General features: G+C 38.2%; 1 protein-coding gene across 13 annotated transcripts in view; it reads right to left on the bottom strand.

Moving 5' to 3' along the window:
- ESRRG (estrogen related receptor gamma) overlaps window positions 1–16,575 on the bottom strand; it is a 627,347-nt gene that overhangs the window by 55,255 nt on the left and 555,517 nt on the right. For 12 of the 13 annotated variants that reach the window (XM_045455764.1, XM_045455761.1, XM_045455763.1 and 9 more), the window contains 2 exons: window positions 7,756–7,866; window positions 3,949–4,131 (listed from right to left, as the gene is read on the bottom strand). In XM_045455764.1, coding sequence (XP_045311720.1) covers window positions 3,949–4,131; window positions 7,756–7,866 — 294 coding nt within the window. The remainder of the gene's footprint in view (window positions 1–3,948; window positions 4,132–7,755; window positions 7,867–16,575) is intronic. The other variant, XM_045455759.1, reaches the window with a different exon arrangement.

Genomic DNA, 16,575 nt, shown 5'->3' with positions numbered 1-16,575 from the left:
AGCCACTTATATAGGTCAGCTAATATGGGTTATGCTTTTTTAAGCACCATCTGACTAAGCACATTCTGCATTTTGCTAACAAAGTAACGGTACATAATAATATTTTAATCAACCACAAAGAACAATAATAGATCTGACTGCTGGGCTGATAATCGTCTTATCACACCCTGTGAAACCTAGCTCTAATATTTGACGGAGCCTCCATTACTTGGCAGCCCATTCTAAAAAAAGGCCAACAATGGGGAGAGAATGAAGTGGAGTGTGCAGTAAGTCCGTATCTACATAAAAGAGATTAGAGGCGACAGCGTTCCATTTTACAGCTCAATCATATTGTGTTAGCATGCGCTTATCCGAGCGCGGACGAAATTGAAAGAGAAATAAAAAAGAGTCAGGCAGATAGGAACCAGAAAAGCGAGGCATGAGCAATTTCCAAGGATATAAAAGGATGCTAATGGCGGGGCCCTGTCATTCTTAAAAAGGGCTATTAGGGCACCATCATCTGTTCTTGTGCCCTTATGCTCCTCCAACTAAAGTCAAGCATTTTCTAAAGCCCTTGTGATCTTTTTTCTTCTATAGATAAAGTGTGGTCATGTTTTGTAAGAACACACTTTTCCATTTATATGATTTATTAAAGTAAGTCAACTAATTCGATTTACTGATAAAAAAAAACACTCCATATGTATTTTCTTCAATATTTTCTTTTGTTGAATTCTTCATTTTTTTATGTAGCAAAAGCAAGGATACAAGAGTACATTCCCAGCAGTGTAGAAAGGCTACTGATCTTATCTTAGATGCTAAACTTAATTTTTGAACTGTGTGTGTGTGTGTGTGTGTGCGCGTGTGTGATTATACAAACTGAGAGTAGCATAAAGAGAGCAGAGGCTTAAATTTTGGTATTAAAAAAATATTTCATTTTAATTTTAACATAACTTTAAAATGCTTAAGACAAAGACAGGTGGAATTTCTGTTCTGATTTGGCTTTAATTCAGGCTCTGACCCCAGTTATGAGGACTGGGTCATGTTATCAGGAACACGATTTTACTTCTATCATGGCACAAATGTGACCTTAATCTTTATATTCTCTTTGTCTCCCTCCCTCCCCACCAGTCCCCCATCCCAGACTCCACACTGCTGCTCTGCCCAACCTCCCTGAATTCGGGGTACACCAGCACTCTAAGATCAGAGCATCCTCTTCCTCTACCTCAAAGCACTGCATGGCACACTCATTATTTAACAATTTAAAAGAATTTCAGTTAATTCTTGTTCAGCTAATCCTTTTCTGAAAAGCCAACCCACTCCTTGCAATCATTTAAAACACCCTGAGGGTATCGGGAACACCAGAGCTGTGGAACACCAGAGCTGTGAATCATCACTTCACAGTGACCTCCTCTGGCATTTGCTATGGAGAGAGAATAACGTCAGTCCCCACCGATTCTAAGCCTCAGCTTAAGACTGAACACATAATCGTATAGTAATTGTTTCCACCACTGGAAATGCTGTTACTCATAGTTATTTAAAGTTACTGTCTTCACAAAAGTCACTAGAGCCCCTTTACTGTGACAAGTTCCTTTGTAAGCTGACATTTCTACTTAGATGCACAACTGGACCCACAAATTTATCACTGACTTTCCCTTACCAGAGAGCACTGTAAGGAGTTGTTGCCTTTTATTGGTCTTTATTATGGGATGTCTGAACAATATTAAAGGATTGGTTTAACATGTATCTCAATTCAGGGAGAACTTGGGCAGAGTTCTCTGAAATAATGGGTGGTTTGGAGTCATAGTTACATGGTCTTTCATGTCGTTATCAATAACATTAACATTATTATCATTAGTATTCTGAAATGGTTCTGTGAAATGCAGTCAACTGGGTCTCCTGACTCTACTCCAGGAAGCAATGCTGAATATATGCTTTGATGGTACCGGATACGTTTGTGATTCTGTGTAAGTGTTTTTACCTCTTTATGCTTCAACTGTCCCTAGCTATGAATCACAGATAATACTACTCGATTCCCAGGTGAGAATAACAGTTCTCAGTTGGGAAGCTGGGGCACAGTTTTGCTTGCCAGAGGACATATGTCCGTACCTGAGGACATTTTTGTTTGTCACAACTCAAGGGGACTAGTGGTAGAAGCCAAGGAAGCTTGTAAGCACCCTCCCATGAGCAGGAAAGTCCCCCACAACAAAGGATAATTGGTTCCAAGTGTCAATAGTGTCAAGGCTGAGAAGCCCTGGGTTAGAATAACGATATTTTAAATATGTGAGTATAGGTAGGTGTGCCTGGCTGGCTCAGTCAGTAGAGAGTGCAACTCTTGATCTCAGGGTTGTGGGTTCGAGCCCCACACGGGGTGTAGAGATTACTTAAGAATAAGATCTTTTTTAAAAAATTTAAAAATAAAATAAATAGCTGAGTATATGTGTGTGTGTCTCTGTTTATATAGAATAATAAAATATGTAAATACAAGTGATATATATTGATTATCTTCAAAAGGGTCTGTGGATACTTCAACAGATGTTAGCTTTTGTTTCTTTTTGCTTTAAAACACTTCAACGCACTTTGCATCCAGATAAGTCAGAAAAGTCTTCATACATTGTTTAAGTGAATTCTAACATCTCCTAATGCTACAATTCCCAAATGTCTCAACATCTTTCAGCATATCCTCTATTCGTTTTTCTAGAAGTCACACGAGTGTGATTACAATCGAAGTGCAATATCAACTATCCAGATGATCAAATGCTCCTCCTTTCACATGCAGTAACCCTCGTATAGGTATCTTCCAAAGAACACACTCAAGCTCACCTATTTAACTAGTTTTGACTTAATTTGGGGTGCTTTATTAGCAAACAGTGTAAGACAAAGTAGCTAGTATAATACAGAGTGATGTTTAAATTAGTTTACAATTTGCTTGGCCTCATCTAGAACTGCACCGAACAAAGCCATTCAGAAATGTCAGCTGTGTTCCTAACCACTGTAACAAATTGTCGCCTGAACGCTGCACACCTAATGACTTCAAATTAGCTTCACTGCGATATCGCCTGACAGTTCGTTACGACTGTTAGCAACATAGCTGGCGTATCATGACCAAGAAATTGGTTTCAGTGTGGGCTGGGAAAGGGACTTCCATCAATTTGATTAAAGAAATTACTGTAGCATTCAAAGCATAAAGACAAACTAGTTTAAGGAGACAGAAATAAGTTAACTGTGCCAGGAAAACAGTGCGCATCATTCAAAAACTTGTTTCTTAACTACCTGAAGATCAAAGTTCAAACAAACAAATAACAAATAATTCAAGCAGACTACTAAAATTCTCAAAACTTGTGACCAGCTCTAGGTTTATGGATGGTATGGGATTGGTCAAGAAAGCAAAGTAATAGGCTACTTTCAAATACTACTTTTAAGTTCCCGTATGAGAAACTGTATGATGTCAGTTTAATATTCATTTTTATAATCTGTGTTCAAATCCATGGGAAATAGTAAATGTCAACCAAAGCAGAGCTTATAAATACAAATAGCAATTCAGTGTAAATAGCCATCACGAACAACAGAATGAGTTATTCTTAACAGAAAAAAAAAGGTACATTAGATAACTGCTGACAAAGACATTGTTTTAAGTGAAAAGAAAAAGCAGAAGTATCTCCTGAGGGGAAAGGTCAGAATTTTAAGAGGAATAAAGACATATTTTTTTAAAGATACATTCTTCTTTATCTTATATTGGCAATAGTGCCTTTGCATATGAAGAAAATAACAAGTGTTCGAGGTGCTACAGACATAGAAAGGTTTATGATTCGATTAGGATCAGCAAAGCTCTAAATTAAGTATGATAAAAACAAATGTAGAGGTTAAAAACCATACTAATGAGAAAATTTTGAATTTGTCTAAATCTACATAGGCAACCTAGGAAATCATTGCAACCTTTTCTGTTTCATTTTTTCTTTTCAGAAAATGTACCTGGAATATGCTTCGCCCATCCAATGATAACCACCAACTCTCGGTCAGCCAAGTCACACAGTGTAGTGAGGGCTTTGATGTCACTGTCAGGGACCGTAGGGTCAGGCATGGCATAGATCTTCTCCGGTTCGGCCACCAACAAATGTGAGACAATCTTGTTATCTGCAGGATCAGACCAGAGCACTACAAGATCACTAGTAGCATCATCCCTGTTTCACAAACCCTAAAGTATGCCGCATCTTGAAAAATAACTCAAATGGTCTACAATAAACCCCAAATATTCTATTTACGTTTCAATCTATATATAGCAAACAGTGTTCGGGAAAACTCATAGCAAGAAATAAGCCACTGCAGTTGTAACAGAATGTATTCCTTTCTTCTTTGCTCTACCTGCCTTTGCTGGAATGAAGCATCTGTCCTGTAATGAAATTTTTTATAGCAAACAGATCAGAGAAGTTAGATGCTTTCTAGGTTTGCTCTTTGATTCTTAAGTGGGATTTTGGGAAGCAGATTAAATAGTATACAACATCTTTAAAATAAAAATCCACAATGAGCCACTGAACTGTAGAATATAATGTGGAAGGCAGAGAACTACCAGTGCCCAGAGTCGTAATGGGCACGAAAGTCATTAATTGTCTTAATTCTTTTAAAGAAGAGCAAAGGTCAGAGCCCTTCTGCCTGGGTGAATTACTGACTATATAACTCTATCTCTGTGGGATGCATTAAATAGGAATTTCTCTCCTTTCTCTCCCTCCCCACACACCCAGCCAATCTTTCAAATATAGCCAATATCAGTTTCCAGAAAACTACTCCTACTTAAAGGCGACAATATTTTCTCTTTGGAGCGCCTAATTCTTTAATCCTCTATTTTTATCTGTTGTCTTTAGCTCATTCTCTGGCTCAGATTTATCTGTCTGAAATTTGTGATATATGTTTTTAAAATCCTTCATAAAATAAACACTAGAGACAAATGGAAAGCATCACATCAAATGTGTTTTATTGCTTAGGGGCATGTGAGAGTTTATGGAAGGGCTGTAAAGCCTTGCTAACAGAATGATTTTTCTTGTTGGCCCTATTTTCAATTTCTATGTGTAGCTTTAGAGTTTGTACTTTCTTCTAAATTAAGAGATACAAATGGGTAAGAATAAACCCAAATATTTTTATGCTCTATGTACTACTATTACTCTAGAAAACCAGGGCATTAAATGGGACTTTTTGTGAGCAAAGCCAAAGTTTCCTCTGTGTTTACTAGATAATTTTCCTTTCATTATTAACTATTTAACCCATCATTAACTTCTTAACCCTAAATGAAAAGACTGCATATTTCTTAGAATTGAAAACGTAGCATGCGTTTTGGTCTTCTTTAATGAAATGACAAGGAAATTATCCAAGCTATAATTAGCAATTTTTCTAACATTTAAAAACTTTATTATTATGGCTGCTTTAAGAATTACATTTATTGCAAATAATCAACAGATAACCGTTCGTTGGCAGGAATATTCAATTATCACCAAATTGAAAATGCAGATTGGGGAGGAAATATTCCCAAACACCATTATTTTGTAGGAAAAAAATAAAATTAAATACAGATTCTTTTTTTTTTTTTAACTTTTAGGATCTGTGAAGAATGGCATTTGTTTCTTGTATATGCTATGGAAACAACACCCTGTATGTTTAGTTACGCTTGGAAAAGTTTCAACTTTCATTGCTCTGACAATGCGACAAAACCTGTCAGCAACCACTGGATTCTCAGGATTAGAAGAAAATGCAACATTTAACAAAGGGCACAGAAATGTACCCAAAGAAAATCCTGACTCTACTTCCTTTAGTACCGAGAAGATGATACTTGGTTTACCCAAGTCAGTGGACTTGACCGGAAGGGTTAGAGAAATTTGGCTGAAGCGAAGAAATTCCCATTATTCGGAAAACGGAATAGCCGACAGCACTGTTTCTAGGTAAATCTTATTTAATGTTTCCCTAATTAGAATCAATAGAACCCAATTTTCATTCTTGGGCTTTTGTAGTACACAAACAATCAGTCAGGGTCCAGAAATCTCCCTGAGCCACTCTCTCAGCAAAGCCCAGGCACAGCCTCTTGACTTATCTGACAGGATCTGAAAATTAAGTTTTATAAATGTTTGTTACAAAAACACACTAATTGGATGGACTAAGGGAAATTAACACAGAGGCCTTGAGATAATGAGTAATGATTTATTAGGAGTCCTCTTTATCTCAGACAAATGGAGCTCACTGAAATTGCTATAATCTTCTTAAAGGTACTTGACAAGCCACTTCCCAATTTCTCAGGTTTACGCCGAAAACCATAGATGTTCCTCTATCAGGTGGACTTACAAACGGGCTGGTGCTCATTTTTCTCTCAGAAGAGGAAATTATCAATGGTTTCAGTCAATGTTCGTGCAAAATGAATGAGAAATGGGCAGGCTGTGTAATATTGAGCCTAGGAAACTAACCCCTAACGAAATTAAGCATTAGTGTTTATTGCATTTTATTGTATTATCAGAAAGTTTTTTATTATAATGTGCAAAATCTGCTTAATGCAGTCCTAGATTGTATTTGCAGAATGCCAACCAGCTTATGCAGGCTGAGGAGAAGATGCCAGATTGGACAATTGAAGGTATAATCAACATAATGTTTTTTGGAAAGGCAAAAGGAAACTATGCCATATGTTCACTTAAGCTTTAATTTTATGTAAAACTGGTTGTTTTTCCTTTGACATAGCTAAAATGTCCTTTCATTTACAGTTCAGGGTCTGTTTTATTTATTTAACAGATCCCCATATGCTCACATGTATGATGCACAGCAGCGACCCCTCCTGGAGAATCTGAATTAGAAGCGGACACTTTCTCTTCCCTTGAAAGCAGATCAAAAATTACCCGTGTGTCTTCCCACAACTGCTCTGGATGCAGCTTCCTCTGGTTAAGTGCTGGTTGTGTCTTCTGAGACAAAGACAGCTAAATGTGAGAACCGTTTCCATCAAAGCACTTCTCAGTGCCTAGTATGAACTCCAGGCGTAAATATCCTAGGAGGTTAGCTCTGTTGTGCTAGAACTATGAACTGATTTTTCAGAAAACGGGATGCAGTTATTGCCTCCATCTATATCCTGGCTCTTTTTACTTAATGACAAAGAGAATGGGGCTTGCATTTTAGCAGTGTACCCATCATCCTTTCAAATTGCAATCTGGCATTATAAAACCATGGACTCTTTAAAAACAATTCATAAGGCCCATAAGGGCATCTGAGATGGAACCACCAACCTATGCTTGTTATTAGTAGGGCCTATTCTTGTTTTAATCTATTGCTAGCTAGTGTGTTAACCTTCCATAGCTCCAAATTAATGAGGCTCCTAATGTATTTTCATTGGGAGGTTGAGCAGTCAAACTCATTTAGTTAGTGAAAACTACAAAAATCACTTTCTTGTGAAATCTGAAACTAACAGCTCCAATGAACTAATGATTACAGTATGATGCATTTTATGTACCTCTGAAAATAAAGATAACCAGTAAATGTAAAATTCTCACTATATAAGCTATGCCTTAATATGCTTATGCTTCTACAAAATGACTACGTGAAAAAAAGGTAGGGGAGAGAAACCATAGGGGAAAAAAAAAGATAATTAGCTGAGTTACTGTTGCTCCTAAAAGGCAATTCTTGGGAACAGAGCCACGGCCCCCAACAAAGACAAGTCTCCTTGGAGTCAGTGGGGATGGGCATGCCAAAACGGATATACGCTGAGCCAACTGGGAGGATTCTGTGTGTTGGAAAGCCAGACATGTCTGTTGTACTTACATGGCTTTTTGGCTGGCTGAACCAGCTGAGGGTTCAGGTAGGGGCTGTTCTCCGCATCTATTCTGCGCTTGTACTTCTGCCGACCTCCACGTACTCTGTCAAGGCGCACCCCTGCGGGCAAAGACAGGCACTGGCTTACTCCTGAGGTATCCATCTTTGAGACCAATCAAATACATGGAGTATCACCCGTGGGTGCTATGGAGACCGAGAGTAGAACCCAGAATGGTCCAGAGGTGTTGGGAGAATGTCAAGAGGGGGTGACTAAACCAAAATTGCCAGTAATTAGAAACCCAATCCAGCAGAGAGTAACAGACCTGAAGAGCATTTGATGCAAGGCCATCAAAGTCCCATTTGCACACCAAAGAAAAGGCACATTTCCATGGGAATCAATACAAAGCAACTGTTACTTGGTACTAGCCTCGTTTCTCAAATCAAAGACACTGGCAAGCTGATCCTCTTCATCAGTCACCAGTGAAAGCTCAATTCGTAAGAGCTATCCAACCCTCCCTGGTCCACCAGAAGGCTCAATACGGCCCCGTGGAATTGAACTGAACTGCAAGCGTGTGCATGCCGTGGAGAGGTGGGATGACACTCCGTAAGAGGAGATGTTCCATATTCTAATGTCACCATGTCTCAGAGGAGAACGTCATTTATGTTTTTGGCACACGTTTGTATTTTCTTCCAGATGAGAGAGAACCGGGACTGGAAACGGGACAGACAAAAGGAGCTTCCTGAAAGAATTCAGAAGGCTTGGACGTCGAAGGAAGGCTATGTTAGTGAGGCAGAGCTGAAGGGTAAAGCTAGAAAAGGAGGTAAAGCCGACAGGTATTTATTTAGTAAATACCCAAAGAGTGAGGAGTTGGGCCAAGGTTCAGACAGTTTTTGCTGGTGCTGGATTGAAAAGATTGGGCGAAGAGGCAAAAGGTTAAGAAAGGAATTAAATATAAATGTTTCATATGTAGGGGAGTGGTGAGCTGAGCTTATTAATAACTTGGTTTCCAATCTGCAATTATGAAGTTTAGGACCGGACCATATAAACCTTTATCTAATGAAGAAGTGGCTTGGGAGTAACAGCAAGGAGAGAGACTCACTCTGATATTAGGCTGCACCTTAATTGATAAAACGGTATAACATGATCTGTTAACAAATTCAAGCAAGTAATTCACTGTACATGTTTTGGCATTTCTCAAAATGTTTAGAAAACAGATTTCGTTTAACAGCATCATCAGTATTATTATTTTACTGAAAAGGCCTATCAGAGCCTTTAATATGCAAATGACCTCTGCAAAACTCTCAGAAGGAGATACAGCCTATGCGATGTTCTGCAAATCAATGTAACCAAAGATCCTGTTTTTGGACTATTTAGTAACATCATGTATAACATGTGAATGGTGGGTTCTCTGTGTTTTACGAAACCGTTTAGGAAAGGCTGATACAGCTCTAGGGAATCCTGAAGTGAATACATACACTCGAATGTTCAGGATTACTTAATTCAACCACGAGATAAAGTAAAACACAATTTTTCATATTAGCTTAATAATACTGCTTTAAGAGTTGACTATCTTTTTGTGAAACAGAGAAACATATGCTTGGTTCTAGATAAAGCCTGAAATGTCATACTGAAATATCAAAGCAGAGTTTAAAGGAAATCAGGAGACAACTTCAAGAGCAATTAAGTAGGTTTCCACAGCAAATTTCACAAAACAAAGAAATTAGTACAGTGTCTAAGTATTTACTGAAAATAGTAGCACCCGTGAGTTACAAAGAAGCTGTTTTTCTTACTGCTGCCTTTAAAAAAAAAAAAGTCTATTTATTTATTTTGAGAGAGAGAGGGAGAGAGACAGCGAGCAGGGGAGGGGCAGAGACAGAGAGACAGAGAAACCCCAGCAGTCTCCACAGCGGTCAACGCAAAGCCCAATGCGGGGCTTGAACCCACGAACTGTGAAATCATAACCAGAGCCCAAAGCAAGAGTCGGAGGCTTAACGGATTTAGCAACCCAGGTACCCCTCCCTATTGCTGTTTTTAAAGTACTTTCTGCCTACAGTAGAGTTCTGTTCCCTTGTTCATCTGATTTTAAGTGTAGAAAAGTTGGTGGAAAAGAAACTGCAGAACTGGGATACTATGCTTCTTCCCATTAGGATGCTGATTTTGTAGAGATAAATGGTAGAGTACAAAGAACAGAAATACTTAATCAAAATGTAAGGCTACTGAAGTTTAAAATACTGTAAATCAAACACTGTAAATAAAGATTCTACCTCTATTGCACTTGAGGGCACATAGGTTTAAACCACAATCTCTCATTAGTAAGGAAAACACACAAATGATACTTTGTGTTAAAAAAGAAACAGGTATCTACAAAAACAAAATGAAGAGGGTTCAAGGGAAAAAATAAAGATATTAAAAATCACCAAATAAGAGTAATTTAATGTAATTGTTGTAACTACTCCTATTTTATAGAAAGTTTCTTGGATTATCTAGTCTAAAATGTATTGCCTTGCATCTATCAAAAAGCAGTACATATCATCAATTTCTATATCCCTATCAGCTAGTCCCTTGTCTATAATAATGATACTGTGAAAAGATTGAAGATCCCCCCTTTAATGTCTCCAACTATAATAACATAGTAATTTATTCCTAAGTATTATAAGAAAAATAAGTTAAAAAAAATAAAGCAGGGGAGCCCGGGTGGCTCAGTCGGTTGTGTCTGACTCTTGATTTCGGCTCAGATCATGATCTCACAGTTAATGAGTTTGAGCCCCATGGGGCTCCAGCGTGGAGCCTGCTTGGGATTCTTTCTCTCTGCCCCTTCCCTGGGCACACACACTCTTTCTCTCTCTCCCAAAATAAATAAATACATTTAAAAAAAGAAAATAAAGCACAGTTTGCAAGTCAGATAGTTAAGTTTTTTACTGGCTCTTTTATTAACCGGCTTTGTAAACTTTGATGAGTTCCTTAACCTATCTATTTTTCCAAAGATAAGATAGACATAAAGACAATATCCTTCCTGCTGTCTTTCTGTAAGGACTCAATATTGTATTTATATAATGTGTTAATATGTTTGGATATTATACATATGCATCATTAAAATATTTTATATGGGGCGCCTGGGTGGCGCAGTCGGTTAAGCGTCCGACTTCAGCCAGGTCACGATCTCGCGGTCTGTGAGTTCGAGCCCCGCGTCGGGCTCTGGGCTGATGGCTCAGAGCCTGGAGCCTGTTTCAGATTCTGTGTCTCCCTCTCTCTCTGCCCCTCCCCCATTCATGCTCTGTCTCTCTCTGTCTCAAAAATAAATAAACGTTAAAAAAAAATATTTTATAAACCTTCAAATGCCAAGGAAAATAAGGAAGTTGTCATTTTATCATCGTTTTGTTGTTGAAATATTGCTGTATTACTTTATTGAAATATATTTTGCATCCTGATCATTTATTAAAAATCTATTCCCATGGAGTTTGACAGTCTACCTTGCCTCAGTTCTGAGGGAAATAGACTGAGGTATGATGGAGTGGTAAGAGAATTCAAAGGATACAAGACAAATAATGATACTCATTTGATGTCGAAGAGATTTATAGAAATATTTGGTCCCATTCTATTTACTGTTCATCCTTGTCATTAATAATATCATTTAGGTATGTAATTATTTTAGACTAGATACAGAAGCTAATCCAAATTCTATAAAAAATAAGGATGCTACCCCTGAGTTTAGGTGTAAGGACACAATACAAGGTAGACAACTGATAATTATCCAATTAACCTAATGTATTTAAAAGTCTCCAAATAGTTTATTTTTTTAAATGTTTATTTTTGAGAGAGACAGAGAGACAGACAGACGGAGTGTGAGTGAGGGAGGGACAGAGAGAGAGGGAGACACAGAATCTGAAGCAGGCTCCATGCTGTCAGCACAAAGCTCGTCGTGGGGCTCAAACCCACGAACCATGAGATCATGACCTGAGCCAAAGTCAGATGCTTAACCACTGAGCCACTCAGGTGCCCTCCAAATTGTTTAGCAGAAACAAAGAAAAACAACACTATGTATGACCAGGACCTGGGAAGTCCAGACTTTCCATAACAAGATATCAATCTAATTGGAATATATCCACTGAAGGTGACAAAGCCTGTCTTTTTACTTCTTTAGTACCTGAAACACACACACACACACACACACACACACACACACACACACACACACACAATCTGTCTAGACTTCGCTTGTAACCAGTTTGGGAAAAGTTGAAAAGTAAGATTTTTCCCAGGAAATAAGATACCCACAATGTTCAATGTTTGACAGGTTTTGAAGTTAATTAAGGCAATTGGACTTTCTATTCATGTGGAGACTGCTTTTTAAAAAAAAAAAAAAAAAGATTTTAATAGTTGGCATTACCTACCAAGTAGAATGTTTCACATTGCTTCTTCTTTCAAATACTGCATGTGCCTACATTGCCACAAGGGAATTACAAATCTTCTACATTGTCAGAATTTACAAAATTGAGAAAGCAAGAAGAGGGCAAGGAGGAAAAAAATACGCCGTGAGGCAAATAAACGCCAAAAGAAGTGAAACAGTTCAACACAAGGTCTTCTTAGGTCAGCTCATTTTAAGTCTACATTTTATGCCCAAATGCAAATTTTTATAATATTATATAGTCCAAAGTCAAAAGTATTTTTCACAGTATTTTAATAGCACAAAGTCAGAGACATTTCATAGGATAATAAAAAATCTCCCCTTCAGAGAATTATACAAGGATACCCTAGCCTACTTTCCTATATTAAAGACCAGCCTTTTACAATGTTGTTCGCAAAGGTTTGCTAAAAATATTAATTACACAGACTCCTGGAACACTTAAGAAAGATGCAAACAGTCACATTAAAGTCATACTATTTTTTTAAAGATAGTGAATTTTTTAAAAAGAACAGTTAATTTAATCAATGCTAAATAAAGGGTTGTATTAAATAAACGCTACCAAACGTAGCTTGCAATTGAGTTTTGAGATCGGACTAGAAAAGCAGGACTTCTGAAACAATAAGGCGGAGAGGACGGGAGTTTTCCCTCCCACTTGATGTCTTCCCCATCCTGCGGTTCCCTTTGCTGCAGGAGGAAACCACGCTCCTTCCCTTTGGGAAGACAGGTACCTAAGAGCGCCCTTCAATTCTCCAGATATTCCTGTGAGGGAACCGTCATAAACAGAGGATAGAGAAAATCCCTTTGAGGAGCTGCAGGAAAAGAAGCTAAGGCAGATTAGTAGTATCACACACCGCAGAGGGTCATTTTAGTGGCAGCCTCTGATGGGGTTCTCCTTTGGGACAATGTCCTAAAAGAGTGTACCAGTTTAACCTAGAGTACTTGTGCATATTTAGAGGTTTCTCTTAATGGGATGAGTGAAAATTATTTGTGTATTCACACATATACTCCAGGGAGAATCTGATCATATTAAATTCTTGAGGATCACATGAGAAAATAAGCCACACCGACCCCTAGGTATCTTCAGCTGCCATAGCCTCTTCTCAAAATAGACAGTGATATTGCTAAACCTGGCTTCCTGGCTTAGTCCCTCTTCCTGATTCAGCAGTCTTCGACGCCTCGTACCTACATTTTCCTCCCAAGCCATGTCTTCATTATTAATTGAATGAATCAATCTCTGCACGAAGTGTCTTGGAATAAACCAAAATCTCAGCCAGTTACCCGCTGCCACTGGTTGTCAAGAGCTTATTTACCTTCTAGGCAGCGGGTTAATTGTTTTATATATATGAACACATTTAAGCCTTACGGCAATCCTATGAGGCGGGTGCTATTATTATCCCATTTACAAAATGAGAAAACTGGAGCTAGGGAGAGGCAGAGCCAGGCCTGGGAGTTGGGAGAATGGCTGCAGAACCCACACTCTTAAGCACTATGTTTACACTGCTTCCCTGCCATCAAATTCTATTTTTGGAAAAGAACAGTTGGTATTTACTCCAAAAGCTAGAACTGCAGGCAGATAAAACCTGATTATCATGGTAAACAATGCTCGCATCATGATATGGGGGTGCATGTATAGAGGTGGGCAGAACACTAGACTAGCAGGGGGAAGGAATATTTTTACTCAACTAAAAGGCTAGTGATTTTGCATCTATCATTCCAGAAAGGGTGAGCTGCCTCTAAAAAGTTCGCAGCTATGAGACTGTAGACAAAGTAAAAGTGATTAAAAGATTCAGTTACTCTGCTTTTCCACTGAGGCAGGGGCCCAAAGAGATTAATTTCTTTGTTCTTACTTAAAATGTTATTGCAAATTAGACAAGCCTCTTCTGTAGGGCCACGCAGGCAGAGCAACATTCTGGCTGAATTTTGAGCTCAGGAGTGAGGTCCAAACAGCAGCTTTTCTCCCAGACACCCCTGCCCAAGGGTTACGTTTACTTCTGCTGGAATATCATGGCAACATTTCAGGAACTTTGGAAATCGACTGGCTGCCTGTGGAAACACTCTTAAGTTCTGCTGAAATAAAAGGGGAAAATCACACAGGGAGAGAAAATGCATATCCATTAGGTGGGGTTTTTTTTTTCTTAACTGAGTCCTCAGTCACTAAAAGAAATAAAAGCCATGGCTCACATTAAAGCTTCCTTGCTCTACAGATGAATTAACAATTAGCAAGGGGAAGTCTTTCGTTTTGGTCTCCCGATAGCTATCTGGACTATTAAACATGTGAGGCTTGCATAGGAAATTACAAAGGCTTCCCTCTGTTTCAGATTCAAGGTGCATCTAAAATACATTTGTAGAGTTTCCTGCATAGGGCATAACTCTACAGAAGTTCCTCCTTCTTTTTTTCAAGGTGTGATTCACCATTCTTGCTTGGCTGCTTCAGAGGTATGTGCTAAATTTATAATCTGGATTGGAGCGGAAATCAAAATGATAGAAATTTGAAATACCATAGACAAAATATTTTGCAGGGGAAATGTTCCATCAGGAGTAAAGTTGCTTCATCTGAAGCATACAGCCCTAATCTATGACACATACAAGTACAAATTAGGTCATCTGCAACAGGTGACAAGTTTTAATTGAATGTCTTCTGTCTGCAATTCTGACAAAAGGTGAATGGAAATAAATGAGTCTGGCAAGACGGCCCTGAGCCTTACAATACCCAATATCTCATTATTTTTAAACAGCTATCTATAAACTGATGCTGACAAGCCTTGAACCTTTTATTTCTGCTCAAGATGAGGTGGCTGTGAAGGAAAAAAAAAAAAGAAAAAGAAAAAGGGGCATCCAGAACATTACATTAAACATGCAATACCTACCATTATCACTTCCCCAATGTAATTAAAGGAAATCTCCTATTCAAAAGGCACTATTTCTTACTTTGCTTGATGTCACAGAGAAAGAGAGAGAGACAGAAAGGGAGAGCACGCTTGGCCTGCACTTGCTAAACACAGAGACAACCTTTAAAGAAAAAAAGATTTCCCCTTTCCTTCTTTTGCCTGTTAAAAATTGCATAAACCACTGAAAGAGATACTGCTGTGACTTACGCCTCTCTAAACTCTATTTTGTCTTGTTACTATTTAATACTGGCGACTCTTCCCTTTATCCTTTTCAAAATTGCCTTCTCATATGAATAAAGTTATGAGTTAGTGGGTAAGGACATGAAATGTGGTTGCACATCAACATCAGGAGAAGTGATTCTACTAATTCACAATTAAATGTGACACTGGCAGCAATAAGTTTAACACAATAATAACAGTAATAACAGTGCACAGCACCCCATGGGGATGCTCTGTGTAAACAGAAGCACAAATATTATTTATGCAAAATTCAATGCCCTGTAAAAATGAATTAAATATGAAATCAACCAAGCTGGCTTACAAGTTGCTGGGTTGAGAGCCAGAGTGACTTTGTTTCATTCAATGGACAGGAATACAGTGGAGTCTAATGACCAAAAAAGCAGATGTAGGTTTCAAAGAGAATACAGGTTGGGGGCGGGGGGCGGGAATAGGTGACAGGGAAAAGTGGCAGTGAGTCGGGGCAGCGGGGGACGGTCATTTGTTTTCATTATGTCTGACTCTTGATCAGTTGGGCACCCAAAGACAGTTTTGAAGCTTCAAAGAGAAGCGTATGGTCATTTTAGCAGCAGAAAACTTTAAGTCCTGGCCAAATTGTTAGTAAGTCGCCAAAGATAACATAAATTGTACTACTAGACTCAAGCAGAGATGCTGAGAACCAATGATAAGACATCATAGTGACACAAGATGTTTAATAATATTTTCCTGGTGATTGTGATTTGGCAAAATTGAGATTCAAAATAAAGTAAATCTAGTACAAAGAAACATAATATATATATATATATATATATATATATATATATATATATATATATATCTCCAGGCCATGCAAAAAAAAAAAAAAAAAGAAGAAGAAGAAGAAGAAGAAGAAAAAGAATTATATCTAGCACATAAAATATGTAGGGAAAAAATCAGTTCAAGAGAGATTAAATGTTAATATAATATTAATGCAAACATGCCCGAATTTCATACCAGTGACAAATTTTCTTTTGGTGCTGACACTTATTTCTAATTTCTTGTGATAGTGGCAGCAATAAGTTTAATACAATAATAATAGTAATAACAGTGTGCACAGCACTCCACAGGGATGCTCTGTGTAAACAAAAGCACAAGCACTATTTATGCAGAATTCAGTACCCTGTAAAAATGAATTAAATATGAAATTAAACAAGCTAGCTTTCGAGTGGCTGGGACGAAAGCCATGGTCACTTTATTTCATTCATTGGAGAGGAAAATAGTGGAGTCTAGCGGCTCCACTGTAAGTCTTTAGTGGAGTCAGTGAGAAGTGCCATGGACTG

The sequence above is a fragment of the Leopardus geoffroyi genome, chromosome C3 (assembly GCF_018350155.1).
Source record: "Leopardus geoffroyi isolate Oge1 chromosome C3, O.geoffroyi_Oge1_pat1.0, whole genome shotgun sequence".
Classification (NCBI taxonomy): Eukaryota; Metazoa; Chordata; class Mammalia; order Carnivora; family Felidae; genus Leopardus; species Leopardus geoffroyi.
This window is presented reverse-complemented; position numbering and strand designations above follow the sequence as displayed.